This window comes from Aspergillus costaricaensis (assembly GCF_003184835.1).
Source record: "Aspergillus costaricaensis CBS 115574 unplaced genomic scaffold BO79scaffold_29, whole genome shotgun sequence".
Taxonomy (NCBI): domain Eukaryota; kingdom Fungi; phylum Ascomycota; class Eurotiomycetes; order Eurotiales; family Aspergillaceae; genus Aspergillus; species Aspergillus costaricensis.
This window is the reverse complement of record NW_020291829.1, coordinates 32,380-48,605: the sequence shown is the minus strand read 5'-3', so window position 1 is coordinate 48,605 and position 16,226 is coordinate 32,380. Positions and strand designations below refer to the sequence as shown.

The window sequence follows — 16,226 nt, the reverse complement described above, 5'->3', positions numbered from 1 at the left end:
TCGGAGTTAGCGCGGGGTACGACAGGCTTGTTTGCCCCCTATAGCCCGTTCCTTTCATTAGTAGTATGTGTCTTAGACTTAAGACACCAATCCATCCTAGTAAAAATGACGCGACAGTATCAGACTCTACTCGCAAAAGCCTCATCTTGATATATGATAACCAATGGTCATTCAAGACATTGTAGAGAATTCAATGGGCGTATAAATCACAAATTTGCCTTCCTTCCAGTACCGTTTATACAAGTCGAAGTACTAAGTACTATGATCCTTGGAATGATAACTGGTGGAGGTATTGACCATAGATATGTAACAATTTGAAATTTCCTAAAGAGAGGGATGAAAGTGACCAGAACGAGTAACATCTGAAAACGCACTGTGTGAGGCATGGCCTGATGAGGCAAAAGTAACGATAGTGATAACTTATGCCATGAGCCACCCGCGGATTGGAATCAACATATTGTAATTTAGCAATTACTATCAAGAGGCGGGCTGCAAGACGCCAATGTTCTGGTTTCTAGAATTGGTGACTTGTCCAACTTCAACGGGTCTAGGTGCTTGCGTGCCATCATGATAACGTCCTGCCTGCAGTTATAAGCTACACAATAATATGACCATCCTACTCCACCTCTTTCAATCTGAGTTTAGCATTGTTCTTTATATCTACGAGAAGCATGTTGCAGGCGTTGCCTGCCAATCTCCAAGGCAAGTAGTGAATCTCCTTTCGAATCATATCACTTGTTGCAGATATAACACGTCCTCAGAACATGGCCACATTGACCATAAACGTTCGAAGACATATCAGGCTGGTGGCGATAGATATTCTGCATACAGCAACCCCGCCAAGCCCTCAAAGCTAAACGGGGTTTAACCCCACACGACGTAGCGGGTGCATATGCTATGATGGTCTTCTCAACAGTTACTTCACACTTTGGCATGAACTTGGCACGTCACTCATATGCTTCAACATCCTCAACAGCAATCGATGACAAAGCCAAGGGAGGCAGTGCTGCGCCGAGAGCATCGAGATATGGTAGACCCGTTATCTATCCAACTTTAACCGCCATGATGACAAGCTGGCTGGCAGCACTGAGACCTATCCACAATAAACCTCTCATCTTGAAGACTCTCACTCTATCAATGCTTCGAGCCGGTTGACCAGGCATCCAGCGCGTCGGCTCTTGTCCATTACTTTTGTAAAGCGGCGCGGCGAGACATTGGGAGGTTGTGGTCTAATAGCCTTTCCGCGTATCGTTCATGCCGCATCATTGTACCATGGTTCAATCTCTGCACAGAAGTATATAGCACAGCCTCAATACATCAGTGGCTATCGAGACCTACGTATACACCATAAGAGCAACGATACAATTTTGTGTTCAATAGCTCCATCCATTATTTCTTTCCTGAAATGCTGCAAACATGAGTAGGCCCGATCTTGACAACTCGGAGGAAACTGAGAGCCACGCGATTCCATCCTCCGCTTCTGGCCTCGGAGCGGAAAACGGGCCCGACGGCAATTGTTTTGCTTTTTCGCCAACCCAGCTAAACGACTTGTTCAATCCAAAATCGCTGGAAGCTTTCTGCTCTCTGGGCGGACTTTATGGACTCGAATTTGGGCTACGAACTGATTTAGCTACCGGGCTACAGTCGGATGAGTCCGTTCTGTCAGGACGTGTCTCGCTCGAGGAAGTGAAGCAAGTCGCATTAGCAAAGACAACGACATCACAACGACCGCTCCTGAGCAATCAATCTCGTCTGGCCAGAGGGAAAACACATGGCCTGCCATTCCACGATCGCATAAGGGTATTCGGGCGCAATGTATTGCCAGTGACAAAACGAAAAGGGTTTGGACGATTGCTATGGGATGCCTACAATGACCGAATAATTCTACTTCTCACAGCAGCTGCAGTTGTATCACTGTCGTTAGGCATCTATGAAGCTGCTAGCGGGCAGTCGCAAGTAGACTGGATTGAGGGAGTGGCTGTTTGCGTGGCAATATTCATTGTTGTCTCGGCCACGGCAGTGAATGACTGGCAGAAGGAAAGACAGTTTGTTCGTCTGAACAAGTTGGTACGCTTTATCTCAGTAGTCCCGCTTGCTGCATGTGTCTGGGCTAACCAGAGTAGAAAGTTGATCGTGAAGTTCGTGTCATCCGCTCCAGTCAGTCCGTCATGGTTCATATCCATGATCTGACGGTCGGAGACGTCGTGCATCTCGAGCCCGGAGACTGTGCACCAGCTGATGGAGTCGTGGTGACATCTTATGGGCTAAGGTGCGACGAATCAATGGCGACAGGCGAGTCGGATCATGTTGAAAAGCATACGGGCTTCGAGGCTCTCGATTGGATTGCCGCCAAAAGCTCAACTGAAGATATGGATCCATTCATTATCTCGGGAAGTAAGATCCTTGAGGGCCTGGGGACTTATCTGGTGCTGAGTGTCGGACCTAACTCCACTCATGGGCGAATTATGGCTGGTCTTGCTGTCGAAAGCGACCCAACGCCTCTTCAGGTCAAGTTGACTCGCTTGGCAAAATGGATAGGCTGGTTCGGACTTGGGTAAGGCCTACTTTCAAATACTCTTGCTCTGGCTTTGACGAAGTACTAATCAGGCCGCTCGACAGGGCGGCTCTATTGTTATTCTTTGTACTTCTGTTTCGCTTCCTAGCTCAGTTGCCCGAAAACGATGCACCGTCCGCAGAAAAAGGTCAGATCTTCATGGACATTCTCATTGTTGCGGTCACGGTAATTGTTGTCGCAATCCCAGGTATGTTGATTAGAGACCGGTCGAACTAATTCATGCAACGAGGTCGTATTGACTTCTGTTAGAGGGGTTGCCACTCGCCGTTACCTTAGCACTAGCTTTTGCGACGACACGTATGCTCAAAGAGCAGAATCTGGTTCGGCAACTGCGCGCGTGCGAGACCATGGGCAATGCAACCGTCATCTGCTCGGACAAAACCGGTACCCTCACACAAAATAAAATGACAACTGCTCTTGGCATACTGGGCTTAGCGGACGCCTTTACACAGTCAGGTACAACCGCCTCCGGCGTGGAGCAAGCTGCCTTTAGCTTTCCAGAAGCCATCGGCCGATACCCTGTAGCCTTCCGCGATCTACTCATCAAGAGCATAACCGCGAATTCCACGGCCTTCAGAGAAGAGCGAGATGGCCGGATGGAGCTGGTAGGAAATAAAACAGATATCGCACTTTTGCACCTGGTGCAGGAGCACCTCGGGGTACATGACATCAGTCGAGAGCGGGCAGATATCGATACTATACAGGTCTATCCATTCGATTCTGCTCGCAAAGCAATGGCGTTGGTGTACCATGTGGACGAATCAGGGTGCCGTGTACTTGTAAAGGGGGCAGCAGAGGTGGTTCTGAGAGAATGTACCTCCGTTATCACTCCAGGGTCCTCTTCACATGAGGATATATCCACTCAACAGATAAGTGGGACCGACTTTGAAACGTTGGGTGAGGCGATCAGGAAATATGCCTCTGCATCGCTACGCACAATAGGACTCGCATATCGTGATATCCCAATCGAACTAGTCGCCGGGGATGGTCGACAAGAAAAGGCCAGCCTTGGGTTCGAGGAGCTTTTTCGAGATATGACATGGATTGGGCTCTTTGGGATCCATGATCCCTTGCGACCGGAGGTAAGGGATGCGATACAACAGTGTCACTCGGCTGGGGTCAAGGTTAAGATGGTGACAGGTAAGTAAATTCTCACAATTTTGAACTCATGTTGACGTTCCTGCGTCTTAGGTGACAACCTTAACACCGCATTGGCGATAGCAGAATCCTGCGGTGTCAAAACGGCTGATGGTGTTGCTATCGAGGCGCCAGAGCTTCGTAAACTTGATGAGACTGAATTGGATATTATCATGCCGCGCCTTCAAGTGCTGGCTCGCTCATCTCCAAGTGACAAACAGCTTCTTGTAAACCGTTTGAAGCACCTGGGTGAAATAGTTGCCGTGACTGGTGACGGGACAAATGATGGTCCGGCGCTCAAGTCAGCCGATGTTGGTTTCTCAATGGGACTGAGTGGAACTGAGGTGGCTAGAGAAGCGAGTTCAATCATCCTTCTGGATGATAACTTCCGATCTATTGTCACCGCGATTGCCTGGGGCCGGTGCGTCAATGACGCTGTGGCCAAATTTCTGCAGGTATGGTTTGTTCAAGCTGGCGGCCTCCTAGGTACGAACAATTTTAACAGCTTACTGATGCAGTTTCAATTAACGGTGAACATCACAGCGGTATGCTTGACTGTTGTGACCGCCATATACAACAGCTCCAACGAGAGTGTTTTTAAGGCAGTGCAATTGTTATGGCTGAACTTGATCATGGACACTTTCGCAGCCCTAGCTCTGTAAGTATATGTTTTGCCCACTGTAAGCCTCCCTCAACACTGTTGACTGACCTCAGAGCAGAGCGACCGATCCCCCAACGCCGGAGATACTACAACGTCCCCCCACTCCCCGGAATGCATCATTGTTCACAGTTACCATGTGGAAGCTAATGCTCGGACAATGCATCTACAAGCTGGCGCTGTGCTTCACACTCTATTTTGCGGGGGACAGGATATTGAGTTTGGACATGGATGATCATAATGAAAGACTGCAGCTCAACACCATCATCTTCAACACTTTCGTATGGATGCAGATTTTCAACGAATTTAACTGCCGCCGGCTAGACAACAAACTCAATGTCCTTGAGGGTGTTTGGAAAAATCGGTGGTTCATCGTGATAAATTTTCTGATGGTGGGCGGTCAGATACTCATCGTCTTCGTGGGCGGCGCGGCATTTGGCGTCGTTAGACTGAGCGGCACCCAGTGGGCAATTTGTCTTGGATGTGCGGTAGTCTGTATTCCTTGGGCAGCCGTGCTCAAGTTCATCCCGGACAAGTATGTGGCTTATGTTTTGAGATGCTCTGGTTGGTGTCTCTTCGCAATCCTTCGCCCATTGAAGAGGGTAGTACAAATCCTGGGACGGGCGGTCAGGCAGACCGGTTTCTGGTCCCTGATACACCGATGGCGCTTGGGCAAGCATTCTACGAAGAGTCACGCCGATGAGGAAACTGGGAACGGTCTGCATTCGACCATTTAGCAGCTTTTGAGATCGTGGGCATGCAGAGACCCGATTGGGCTACCTATTTCTCGAGAGTATATACTAACTGCAAGATACTTGAAGGCTATTGGGTTAGCATTATCGGTGCGAGGGAAAGGTCTACTCACATCTGCGTGGTTTATCCAGCTTGAAGTTCCAGTACAAATGATTAATCTGAGCGGCGTCGCTTATCTGTGTCGTGATGTCTGCGAATAAAGGTCTAAGAGATACTAACTACTATATATATTTGACCGCCGGAGACCGTAGGAAAGGGATACATTCCCCGCCACCATAACCCCCATCCAGATCCCCTCTGAGAATAGATACGTACTAGTCATATGATAGTGTTCCTATTGTAACCGAGCAGATGTCATTATCTCTGCTTATCACATCACATGAAAATCATTGTGTTGCAACTGGGTAGTTACCAAGTCATAGTTCATGTAGTTAATTAAACTAACCTCCACTAATCCAGTTAGGGTGGGTTCGCTGGCCATCCGAGTCACTGAGACTAGACCCCGTTGGGACCCCGCCTCCGCTAGGTTCTCCTGCGTAGATTGTCCCCTGGTCAGCCTTCTCTCTCCCCTCCCCAACATGACTCATTGGCAATCGTACAACACTTTCGAGGCATACAATAAGAAAGAGGGGATGGCCGTTATTCTTCCCCTGACCATCAGGGCCTCCCTGAATTTCTCCAATTGTGAAAACATCCACGATGGCTGTCGACCCCTCGGTGTTTACTCCCTGGTTCGGCCCGCAACAGGCGGCAAACTACTTCCGCTCTCTAATTTCCGACGAGATTTCACAGACACAGGTCTTGGACATCAACCGTTATCTACTACGTTGTGTTCATGACGGAGGAATAAAACCTAAGATCTTTGCCGTGTGGCTATTTCTTGCCCATCCAAAATTTCCTTGCATCCTTGAAGACGCCCTGCGCGACGAGGCCTCGCGTGGTGTGCGAAAGACCGGCATAAACGTGCTGAAATGTGCCTTGAAAACAGACCGGTGGTGGAAGAACGGCTGGGAGGCAGTTGGAGGCACAGCCGGTCTACAGGATATCTTTGAGAAGATAAGCATCCAGGAGGCTAGGAGCCTGGCAAGAGCCATCGGGTCGTGCTCGAACACCACTGATCCTCTCCTGCGGCAGGCAATCGATGAGCTGCTTCATCGTTTGCTGCCCGGTTTCTTCAAGTCTTCGTCGACGCAATCTTCCGGCGAGTCTCAACAGCTACTCAAGTTGGAGGACGTAGTCTCGTTATGTAACCTGTCCAGCGACGCCACTCTAATGAAAGTCTTCTCAACGCCCCTGCCCGACGATGTCACGGGCTCCCTGATGCGACAACTGCTTAACTCTCGTATGTCGCTGCTAAGGGATATTGCTGTCGGGGCATTTCCGGTCCATCCTGCGCTCCGCAAGCGTTTACTGGACCAGCATCTCGCTGCGCTGCTTACATCGGTTATACCCTACGAGTCGCGGTTTGGTCAAGACAGGCAAACCGGCTTCCCGGCGATCGATTTTACCTTGGACCTTTTAGCTGGCGAGTTTGATGTTTCTGAAAAGTCGCGAGTGGTCAGTTGGCATGCGCGCATTCGGTGCATCGATATGACTCTCACAATCTCCCGCCGCCGAAGAGTGCCTTTCGACGCTATTTTTGCCTTGCTTCAGCGTGTAATCCCAGACCTGGGGCATTTAGAACGGACGCTCACCCATTGGGTGCCGCTCATACATTCATTGATAGAATTGTGGGTCATCGCCGCCTTTCCAGACGCACATCTACAGTCGATATCGGATGCGCCTGTTGCTCGTTATCGGGAGCGACTGCATCCATCTCGGCCACAAACGAGCCACAGAGATTCTTTGGAGGCAATGCTTCGAACAGCCTTCTGCACCTTATCATCCAATCAGTTTCAACATTGCCTCCGAACCCTTCTACCCAAAACCGTTCCGGAAGCCAGGCTTCCCTTACTCAAAATTCTATGCAAGAACCTGCAACACCTGAAAATTGATCTGGAGAAGCCTACGCCGTCAGTGAAGGAGCACAAGCTTGCCCCATGGAGTTGGTCGTTCCTCATGTCTCTCCCCAGTCGCGATGCAAGATGGTTACTTGAGCGCGCCAAACTGTTATCGCCGAATCATAGTTTGGTCAATCCCTTCGTCTTCGAGTGGCCAGCGAGTGCAGGGGATTCGTCATATTTCCGGGACGCCTTGATCCGAGTCCACTTCGACGCCATGGACAGAGAAGCAGCCGATTCTGTTAATTCAGTAGCCCGTGAATGTGAGCCATTCTTTCCCGCTAGACAAAGAGTATTGCTGATGCTTGTGCCCTGTCCAGTGATTGAAGACGTGAAGCTTAAGGCTGTAAAAGCCCGTGATCCTGAAGATCGGCTTCAGTGGGCAAAACTGACGATCACTATCGCAAAGAGGAGCCGAGATATTCGCCTTGTGCAAGATGTTATCTATTGGACATCGCGCTTCGTGCGGGATCCGGTATGTTCGTTCCTTACTTCATAATGTATGTGCAGATCGCTAACAAGACATATCTCTCCAGTCTGTGAGACCAGAGCTCGCCAGAAGGATTTATCGGGAGGATGTTGCCTCCGTTCTATCGTGTGTGATGTCGCCAACCGCAGAGGACCTCGCGGCTAAAATATCCATTGCTGACGAGGTGGTCTCTCATCTCCTGGAACAGGCGCTTCTAACTGCGCAAGAACCGTGGTATCGAATCAACCAGGATCGAGGATTTGGCCAGCTACTTAAGCTCGTCGTTTCTAGCAGGATACATGCGGTAAAGCGCTTGTGTTTCCGTGGTCTAGGCAGTGAACAGAATGTGGTGGACACGCTATTCAAAGGGATAGTGCCAATACTGCTCCGATATGAAACAGTGGGTAGTACGGAAGGATACGAATCCCTTGGCTGGGGACAGTTGTCTGGCCCGCTTTCAGAACTCCATTGCCCGCCTAACCCACCAGTCTCGATCCTAAAGCTCTTGGATTCGCTTGCACAGCACCGAGACCATCTTTGGGTCAAACAGCGTGGCCTTCGGATCCCACAAGCTGAGACTTTGCCCGAGGGCCTACCACGAGGTCTACCGCTTCAATATCTCCTTCCTTCACAGGAATGGACGATCGCGGTGATGAAATCGGAAGGGCCTAGCGCCTTTGTCTCGCAAAGAGTGACGGAGGTTGTCCTCTCCAATCCTGGTCTACTCCTCCAAAAGGTAATGAAGGACGGGCGCAAACAGTACTTGGTGGATAGTTTGAGGTTTGCAATCGAGGCTTACCTCGGTCATCTACCGGTTGCTGACCGGGGAAAAAGATTACTGGAGATCTGGAGTCATTACTCGGAAAAAATTCCGTCTTCTGCAGGCCACCTGGGGGACATTAAGGAATACATGTGCTCTTTGCTGAGATTCACAAGCTTACGCAAATTAGAGAGGATCATCGACCCTCCCCAGTCGCCTTCTCTTGATATATTCAAGAATATGTCACGTGACTCAATCAGCATTGAATGGGAGCCCCGATCAACCAATGTGCAACAAAATGCACAAAACTGTTGGGAGGGTTCACTATTACAAGTTCGATTTTTGGCCGCAAAGGAGGACTGGCCTCTGGAGAGAATGTTGGCAACTCCCAATCTCGGCACCTGGTCGCCAGTGCGTGAGAAGCCCAAGACCTTGAAGATATGGTGGCCCAAATATAGTCCTCGGACTCTTCCGTGCCAGTACCGAGAATCTCTCATTGCGTCTGCCCTTTTGTTTCTCAATAGCCTAGCCCAGAATACGGACCGCATATTGTCCAAGCCATTCCCTGAGAATACAGATATCCTTCGGTATCCACCAGTGCACCTGGATTACGACTTTTTGTCCAGCATCGACGACCAGAAAAAAGCAGCAACTGCAGCAATTGATCTCCTTAATTGCTTGGTCAAAATAGTACCATCCACCCTGCTGTACCACCTTTCGCTGTCCTTCTTAGAAGCTCTCCATGTGCTTGAAAGCGTATCGCCAAATTATGCGCTAGTGCAGCGCCTCGCTTTCAAATCAATGGCGCTGGTGCGGCGCTCAGACAGGCCTGATCTGGCTGCGAAACTAGGCATGAAAGCGCTCCAGCTATTTCCGGAAGCATCGTCGTGGCACCGGATGGCATTACCTTCCTCGTTGACTAAGGTCCTTAGTCGCGCCAATGCCGACCGGGTAATACAAGATTTCACTACGTATGTCTTCAAAGCACTAGAAGAGCAGAACCAGCGAACAAGCCAGAGAACTGGTACTGCACAATCAGAAAAACGCATAATAAAAATCACGACAGTGAAAATGCTGGCGACTATGCTAGCTGAAAGCAGATCTGGCGCGTCACCCCTCTCCGCCATTGAAGCCTTGAAGAACCTCTTTCACGCCAGCAACCACATCGATGTCCGGGTAGCAGTGTGCACGGCTATGCTAGAAATTGTTGGAGAGTACGATGATTGTGAACAAGCTTACGAAACATTTACATCGCTCGCACCCTATGCCGCAGTGCCCAGCGAAACCAGCGCCTGTGAATCTTGGTTGCAGTCAGAGAACGCGGAGCTTCCAAGGGTGGATTGGCAACGGCCCCTTCTCGATCTTTTTACCAATGAAGCCTACGGGATGCTGCCTCCAAGGTACCATGAACACTATACATACAAGGCGCTTCTACCCCTCCTTGATGAATTGACAAGGCAACATAACCGATGGATGCGCCAATTTCTTGCTCCACTTGATCTTACGCCCGAGGAGCGGTCTGTGACTGACTTTGGCCCTTTTGAGCCAGATATGATACAAAGAATATTGGAACGCTGGTATGAGTACCTGCCTCGGGAATTCCTTGTCACATACCGCGCTTGGATTATAAGCTATCTTGATTGCATGCGGCTCCGGAACGTCGACGATAAGATGACCGGGAAAGATGCATCATGGAAGACATCTGACTCATATTCTCACTGGACTAGGTGGTTCGGCGCTCATTCTGGAATAAAATCTTTCCATACGTTGCTGGGAAAGATTGATGCCAAGGAAATCACCAAGGTTCCAAATGGGATAACCCGCGAAGATCTCGTGGATGTGATCATGGCGTGTGCGGAAACCTTTCTTCGAAACCCCTTCAAGCTGGTGTCCTATCAGGTCGACGTGTCCCTGGACCGGATTATGAATCTACTTTCGTCGCTGGGGATTACCGACACCAAACGTCGAACTCACGTTTTGCCAATTGCAGAACGAATAGTAGCATTCGCGCAGGGGTTGCGAACCGTGGAGTGGAGCTACGACCCACATCGTAGCCCACCCGTCCTCCCCTCGAGCTTCCAACTCCATACCATGCTTCTTCCGTTTCCTCAGTTCTACAAAACCGATCCTTTCCGTTACATCAGGTTTGTGTCCAGCACGTTGGACTTGGTCCAGGAATGTGTCTGCTTTGACACATACAAGGCCGACAGCGCTGCTCTCCACGAGGCGATGAATCACGTCACAAAAGAGGATGCGCGCCAATGTGCACTGGAATTTGGCCAGCGGTATGACTCCAGCGCAACTACGCTTGTACAGTATGTGAGGGTAGAGTTAGCCCACGTTCTGGCACTAAAATGCAGCATGCACAGGGACGAAAAGGATTTGAGAGGACGAGCAATGATGCTGATGTGGAGGAACAGCCCAAACGAGTCGATACGGTCGATTGGGTGGTCCATATTCCCCAAAGCCTTGTAACCTGACATTGAGACAGACCTTTTCCCGCATGTACTTTTAATCCCCCAATGATATGAGTGACGAATTTCGGCAATGGTCTCCGACGTTAGTAAATTAATAGGATATGCATAGACGCAGCTAGCCAAAAGCAAATGGCACGCGTACTGCCAGGATATCAATTCAAGGAGGCAAGCAGTGAAAAAGGTGCGGCTTAGTGATAAACTGGCCTCCAAAAAGACGTAGAGATGGCCGGTGTAGCAAAAAGTAGCCCAGGCACAAGACTCGAACTTGCGACCTCACGAGAAATTGGTTTAATTTAGACGTGCGCTCTGCCAATTGAGCTAGCCCGGGGGGTTGTTGTTTGAGAATGCGGGAACTGGCTCATGTAGCGGGCCACGATTTGCAAGCCCTCAGACTGTGGCATGAATACACAGCGTTCCAAGTAAGATACAGCCCAAGAAGAAGTAGCTATTGAAGTTTCGATACTTCATTTTCGGTTGCAATACGCCAAAAAAATAATTGTGCCAGTCCATATGCATGACGGTCGTAGACCCCTCAACATGGTGGGCGTTGCGTTGCAACCAACGAGACGAGTTTTACGCGGTAGATCAGGCTGTAAGCCTCAAAAACACCTGTCATCAGGATTAAACAAGGGTGTGGCTCCGCTGATTATAGTCCATTCATTGCGATCGAACAGGTTTGTGCGTCGGACGTTGACGTTCATCTTTGCTGCCTGGACATAATTTGGCCCCAACGCACCGGCGCTGTATGAATGAAGGAACGGTCTCTGTCCATTCAAGGCACAGGTTCGTTATTAGTTCATCCTTAGGGGTTTTTGGGTTGATGGAGTAAACTTGGATCCAGACCGCGAGTCAGCCCTTCTGGGGGACGCAAGAAAGGAGGGAGCTGGTAGACTGATAAGTACATCCGGCGTCGGACAGTCAGCGGGATACACATGCGTGTACCAATGGACCAAGACGACGTCGATCTACTTGGAACCCCTACAGCGGCTCAAGATGAGCCCAACTATGCGGTCGTATTTGGGGGTGGTGCATGCGCATGACGAAGATGAAATTCGACGGAGAAGATTCAAGCAGTCGAGTCGATGGTTTATAATTTCGGCGTTGCCACTGAGTGCGGCATAGAACGAATCCCGGCTGATGAGCTTCCAAGCCTTCTTCAGATCTCCAAACAAGACTTCTGCCCGTTTATATCAGCGATAGAAAAATCCTGTGACCGTTTGTATATTGTTGGAGTCTATTCATATAGTGAAGTGTGCGACCATGAGGTCTGAGTGATGAAAGGATGCGATATTGTTCCTATGGTCCCTTCTTGGCGTAGCCGCCACCTTGGGGTTGAAGTATTCGCAGTGGGCTATTACTTTGAATAAGCACTACGAATGTGTAGCAGTGCCATATACATTCTTTAAGTAGCGCAGGCGGGCATCAACTCACGTTCACCGTGGATTCAGTGGTCCCCTAGACAGTCATACCCGATAGCCTATTCATAGGCTATACAGGCACGTGATGCAACCATTATCCCGAGGGATACTTTAAGTTGACCCTGGATGCGAGCCATCATGGGAAAGCTTCCATCCCATCATCTTCTTCATTTCTAGCCTGCATCATGGAAGCTATCCGTCTTCATCCTGCTTTGCCAAATTCCACACCCTATTCACCAGCTAACCCGGCTCCTTCCACCGCCCTTCGGCTGGACTGTGATGTCCCCATTCCAGAACCCTCTGCGCCCGGAGAGCTTCTCATCCGCGTCAGAGCAACAACCGTCATTCGGGACATGCTCACTTGGCCGGAAGCCTACTCACATGAGTATGCCATCTTGGGCAACGATGTGGCCGGCATTGTGGTGAAGGTGTTCTCGTCCGCAAGCCAGTTCAAGCCCGGCGACGAAGTTTTTGGCATGACCAATGCCACCCGGGCAGCTACCTGGGCCGAATACACCATCGTCAAGGAGGATGAGGTAGCCCGGAAGCCCACTACGTTGACATTCGCCGAGGCAGCGGCAATCCCCCTCAGCGCACAAACTGCCTACGAGGCCCTCTTTGACCACGCGCAGATTCCTCGACCGACGATGGAAGATTTACTGTTCCAAACCGCTACGAAAAAAGGGTACTCTGTGCTGATTACTGGTGCCGCCGGTGCAGTGGGCGTGTATCTTGTGCAGTTAGCCGCAGCCGCAGGGGTAAAAGTTGTCGCCGCTAGCAGCTCCAATGCTCGCAATCGCGAGTTTCTCCAAGCCCTCGGGGCCGACGAAGTCGTGGAGTATAGCATGCTGGACGATTGTCGCGGAAAGTTCGACGTCATCGTCGATACCGTGGGCGGGGAAGTATTGGAAAAATGCTGGGAGTATGTCGCCGGCACAGGAGTGCTGATCTCAGTGGATTCGGCAAGCTTCAACTTCGTAGAGAAGCATGAGAAGCGTGGACTTCGGAAGGCCAGTGTACACGCGCTATTCTTCATTGTCCGGGGCAGTCCGGATGCTTTGCATTTTCTTGCAGAGGTGGCAAGTCATGGAGTCGTCCGGCCTCTCGTGGCAGACATCTACCCACTTGTCCAAGCACCTGAAGCGTATGATGTAGCGAATGGGAGGGCATACGGGCGTGGAAAAATAGTCCTTGCCGTTTGAGATAATCCTGCCGGTTCTTCAATGTCGAATGTATCCCTTTCTTAGCTCGATTAATCTTGACTCTCTGCGTCACGACTAATTAGTGGATCATAAGCCTGCACCTAGCCCCCATGGGAAATCATTTGCAGCTCCAGTGTTGTACGAGCCGCATAGAACATCAATAGAGAAGACGGAAGCAGCCGGGCTTTTGTCGCGTTCCGACAAACTGTCAGTGGCTAAATTTGGATCCACCCCGTGCGCACCAAAAGACGACGGATCACTGGGTCCTAGCATAGCCTGATCGTTGGGACCTTGTCCCAGTCCCAGGACACACCGAGCAATTGTCTGGATCTCGCCCACATTTCTCACTGTCCTCGGCCAGACTTCCCCAAGCACCTTAAGAGAGCCGAGCGCCATCCGGATCTGATCTCTTGCAATGGCGAGGTCTTTCCCCTTGAGGAAAATACGGCAAGCAGAGAGCAGGGCCAGTATCCCCTCGCTGACCATACACGTGGTAAAAGGGGTGTGGTGGAATCTTGGGGCGGGTAAAGCCAGAAGACGGACCTGTGCCTCGACCGCCCGCAAGACCCGGAGGGTATGGACGTTTACTAAATCCGGCGTGGGGGTGTCCCGGGGAGGCTTGCGGGCACAGCTCGATACATTCTCGATGGCATTGAAATTGAGGGCCGACAATGGACGATGGAGGCCAACGGTGGATCTAGCTGGTGAGCGGCAGCATATGCGAGGAAGAAACGTGAAGCTTACACATGGATAAGCAGATGTGCTTGGAACAAGAGCTCATCAATGTCACCATTCGCCTTGATGACGTTTTTCTGCTCTGGCGGTAATAGTAGTCGCCATCCATCCAAGCCGCAATCGACCGCTTGGATCAGATGCATGGAGTCTTCCACGGTTGCCACTTTGGGGGTTACAGATATGGCGGACGCGGCGCACTGCACGGCACCAATGAGGTGTGCGAAGGAGGAGAAGTGGACATTATCGGAAATAAACTCGCGCTGATTGAATTCTTCAAGGGTTCTAGGTTGGGGAATGATCTTCAACCTGAAGCATAAGCGAACCCTGGTACTGGAGATTGGGGTAAAGAGTATGTGCACTTACCCCCAACTCATAATCGGACTCGTCGCAGGGCAGTTCAACGGTCGCATCAAGGTCCATGACCCTGAAATTCATCGTCCCCAAGGTGCCCGCGTAGTAGGCGTCAACAATGTACAGGGTCCACCAGGTTCGTCTCCACGATTCCCTCAAGACCAGATCGACCGGTTCCTGGGACGCTGCGAATTCTCCCTTGAACATTTGCAAAGCAATGGCGATCTGAGCCGCCTGGTCCAATTGCGACAGCGCATCCACTTTGTAGTCATACCAGAACAAGGCTACGGAGTACAAGATCCGACACTGAACCTGAATCGGATCAGACGGCGATAAGTGGGCAAGAGCGGTTTCGATCGTGTCTTTGAGCGGGACCGACCATTCTCGCGCACTGTAGATATTTCCCATGAAACGCATAGCGGCAATCAAGGGGGCAAGCGCATGCTTTATGCGAGGTTCTTGACATAGTTCCACAAGATGATACCGTGGTGGGACAAATGGATGGCATACGTGGAAGTTCTTGTAGTAGGAGTGGATCAATGGGTCATTTGCAATGTCCTCCGACCGGGAAAGGTGCTTTTCGGTGCTGCAGCCATCCAGATCGGCACTGGGCACGGCGGACATGGGCAAGAGATATACCGGGACAGACGAGATCGTACCCTGCTCCAATGTAGATGTGCTGGCACCTGTTTGATGGCTGCCATGGCTCATGGGATAATCTGTCCTTTGCGGGTGTCGAGAGACGAGACCGCGCCGCGAAGGGGCATAGCTGCACGGTTGGCCAACCTCACCACAGCGGGTGCAGCTCGGTCGCTTCCCATCACATTTGGCGTGCCGAGCGCGACAGGGCAAGCAAGCCAGCGATGAGCGTTTAGCCCGACGATTGTGCATAATTTTCAGAGTCGCTCCCTGGGAGGCGCTCGCAGTATTTCCGTGCGAGTTGATCTCATTTAGCCATTCGATCTTTCCTGTCAGCGGAAGAGCAGGGAAACACGCTAAGCTGTTTGTGGCAGTCATATCGGAACATTGCTATTCCGTGTCATTCTGGGGAAATTGACGCATTTATGCAATGTGCATGGGATCAACTTTCTTGGGCTGGAGGGAGATGATACCCATGAAACAAAGGAGACTTGTTTCAACATTTACGACTATTTCTCCGAAAGACAACCGTTCGTCATCTTGATGACTATACCAGTAAATCAGCGATATTGCCCTCTCTCGCCTCGAAATATATAGTATATATACGTACTTCTCTTTCCTTGTCCATGATCCAGTTGTCTCTTGGATAGTCATCAGTCAATACCTCCTCGATGCAGTTCGACGGTATGTATATCAACGGAGCTAAGCTAGCTAGGACAGAGAAGTCATTCTAGGGTTTGACAATAGTGTAAAGAATATATTTATATTATAAAACATAAATAAAAGTTATATTATTTTTGAATATTATTACTAGCTATTCTATGCTCTGCCTGCAAATAAAGTATTATCCACGGATAGTCTGTATATGATATAATATATCATGATACGGCGCTGAAGTTGGAATTTTCTCATTCAGCTACCAACAGAGAATTCACCTAAAGCAGTAATCTATTATTTTGGAGCTAGGAGGATGGGCAAGTCGTTTGTATTTCAAATTTACTCTAGGGGAGACCCGTCTCCTTCGTTCACTCCTTGTCTTGCTTTCTTTTGTC

At 50.2% G+C, this 16,226-nt stretch overlaps 4 protein-coding genes and 1 non-coding gene across 5 annotated transcripts; 3 read left to right on the top strand and 2 right to left on the bottom strand.

Annotated features, from left to right (window-relative positions):
- Window positions 1-1,361: 1,361 nt before the first annotated feature.
- On the top strand, window positions 1,362-5,107 carry pmcC (putative calcium transporting ATPase (Pmc1); the record flags this gene model as incomplete). Its single annotated transcript, XM_025687385.1, has 7 exons — window positions 1,362-2,067; window positions 2,124-2,554; window positions 2,620-2,762; window positions 2,825-3,715; window positions 3,767-4,167; window positions 4,231-4,370; window positions 4,432-5,107. Exons 1-7 carry the CDS (start codon window positions 1,417-1,419, stop codon window positions 5,105-5,107), a joined length of 3,333 nt encoding a protein of 1,110 aa, XP_025536574.1. The 5' UTR covers window positions 1,362-1,416.
- Window positions 5,108-5,759: 652 nt separating this feature from the next.
- Window positions 5,760-10,884, top strand: BO79DRAFT_178571 (uncharacterized protein). The gene is made up of 3 exons (XM_025679988.1): window positions 5,760-7,386; window positions 7,444-7,598; window positions 7,660-10,884. The coding sequence occupies exons 1-3, from the start codon at window positions 5,823-5,825 to the stop codon at window positions 10,825-10,827; spliced, it is 4,887 nt and encodes a 1,628-aa protein (XP_025536573.1). The 5' UTR covers window positions 5,760-5,822; the 3' UTR covers window positions 10,828-10,884.
- A 189-nt stretch (window positions 10,885-11,073) lies between these two features.
- Window positions 11,074-11,157, bottom strand: BO79DRAFT_t186. Its single transcript has one exon. It is a non-coding gene; the product is annotated as a tRNA-Phe (tRNA).
- Window positions 11,158-12,432: 1,275 nt separating this feature from the next.
- Window positions 12,433-13,449, top strand: BO79DRAFT_239604 (NADP-dependent oxidoreductase; the record flags this gene model as incomplete). The annotated part of the gene is made up of 1 exon (XM_025684934.1): window positions 12,433-13,449. One exon carries the CDS (start codon window positions 12,433-12,435, stop codon window positions 13,447-13,449), a length of 1,017 nt encoding a protein of 338 aa, XP_025536572.1.
- An 87-nt stretch (window positions 13,450-13,536) lies between these two features.
- On the bottom strand, window positions 13,537-15,246 carry BO79DRAFT_239603 (putative C6 transcription factor; the record flags this gene model as incomplete). Its single annotated transcript, XM_025684933.1, has 3 exons — window positions 13,537-14,146; window positions 14,194-14,483; window positions 14,548-15,246. The coding sequence occupies 3 exons, from the start codon at window positions 15,244-15,246 to the stop codon at window positions 13,537-13,539; spliced, it is 1,599 nt and encodes a 532-aa protein (XP_025536571.1).
- Window positions 15,247-16,226: the final 980 nt, after the last annotated feature.

Bases quoted from the DNA above. Each gene is read 5' to 3' on its own strand.
- BO79DRAFT_178571 (XM_025679988.1), top strand. From the start codon at position 5,823: ATGGCTGTCGACCCCTCGGTGTTTACTCCCTGGTTCGGCCCGCAACAG. The intron at 7,387-7,443 runs GTGAGCCATTCT...TGCCCTGTCCAG, and splicing joins TAATTCAGTAGCCCGTGAAT to TGATTGAAGACGTGAAGCTT. The intron at 7,599-7,659 runs GTATGTTCGTTC...ATATCTCTCCAG, and splicing joins CGCGCTTCGTGCGGGATCCG to TCTGTGAGACCAGAGCTCGC.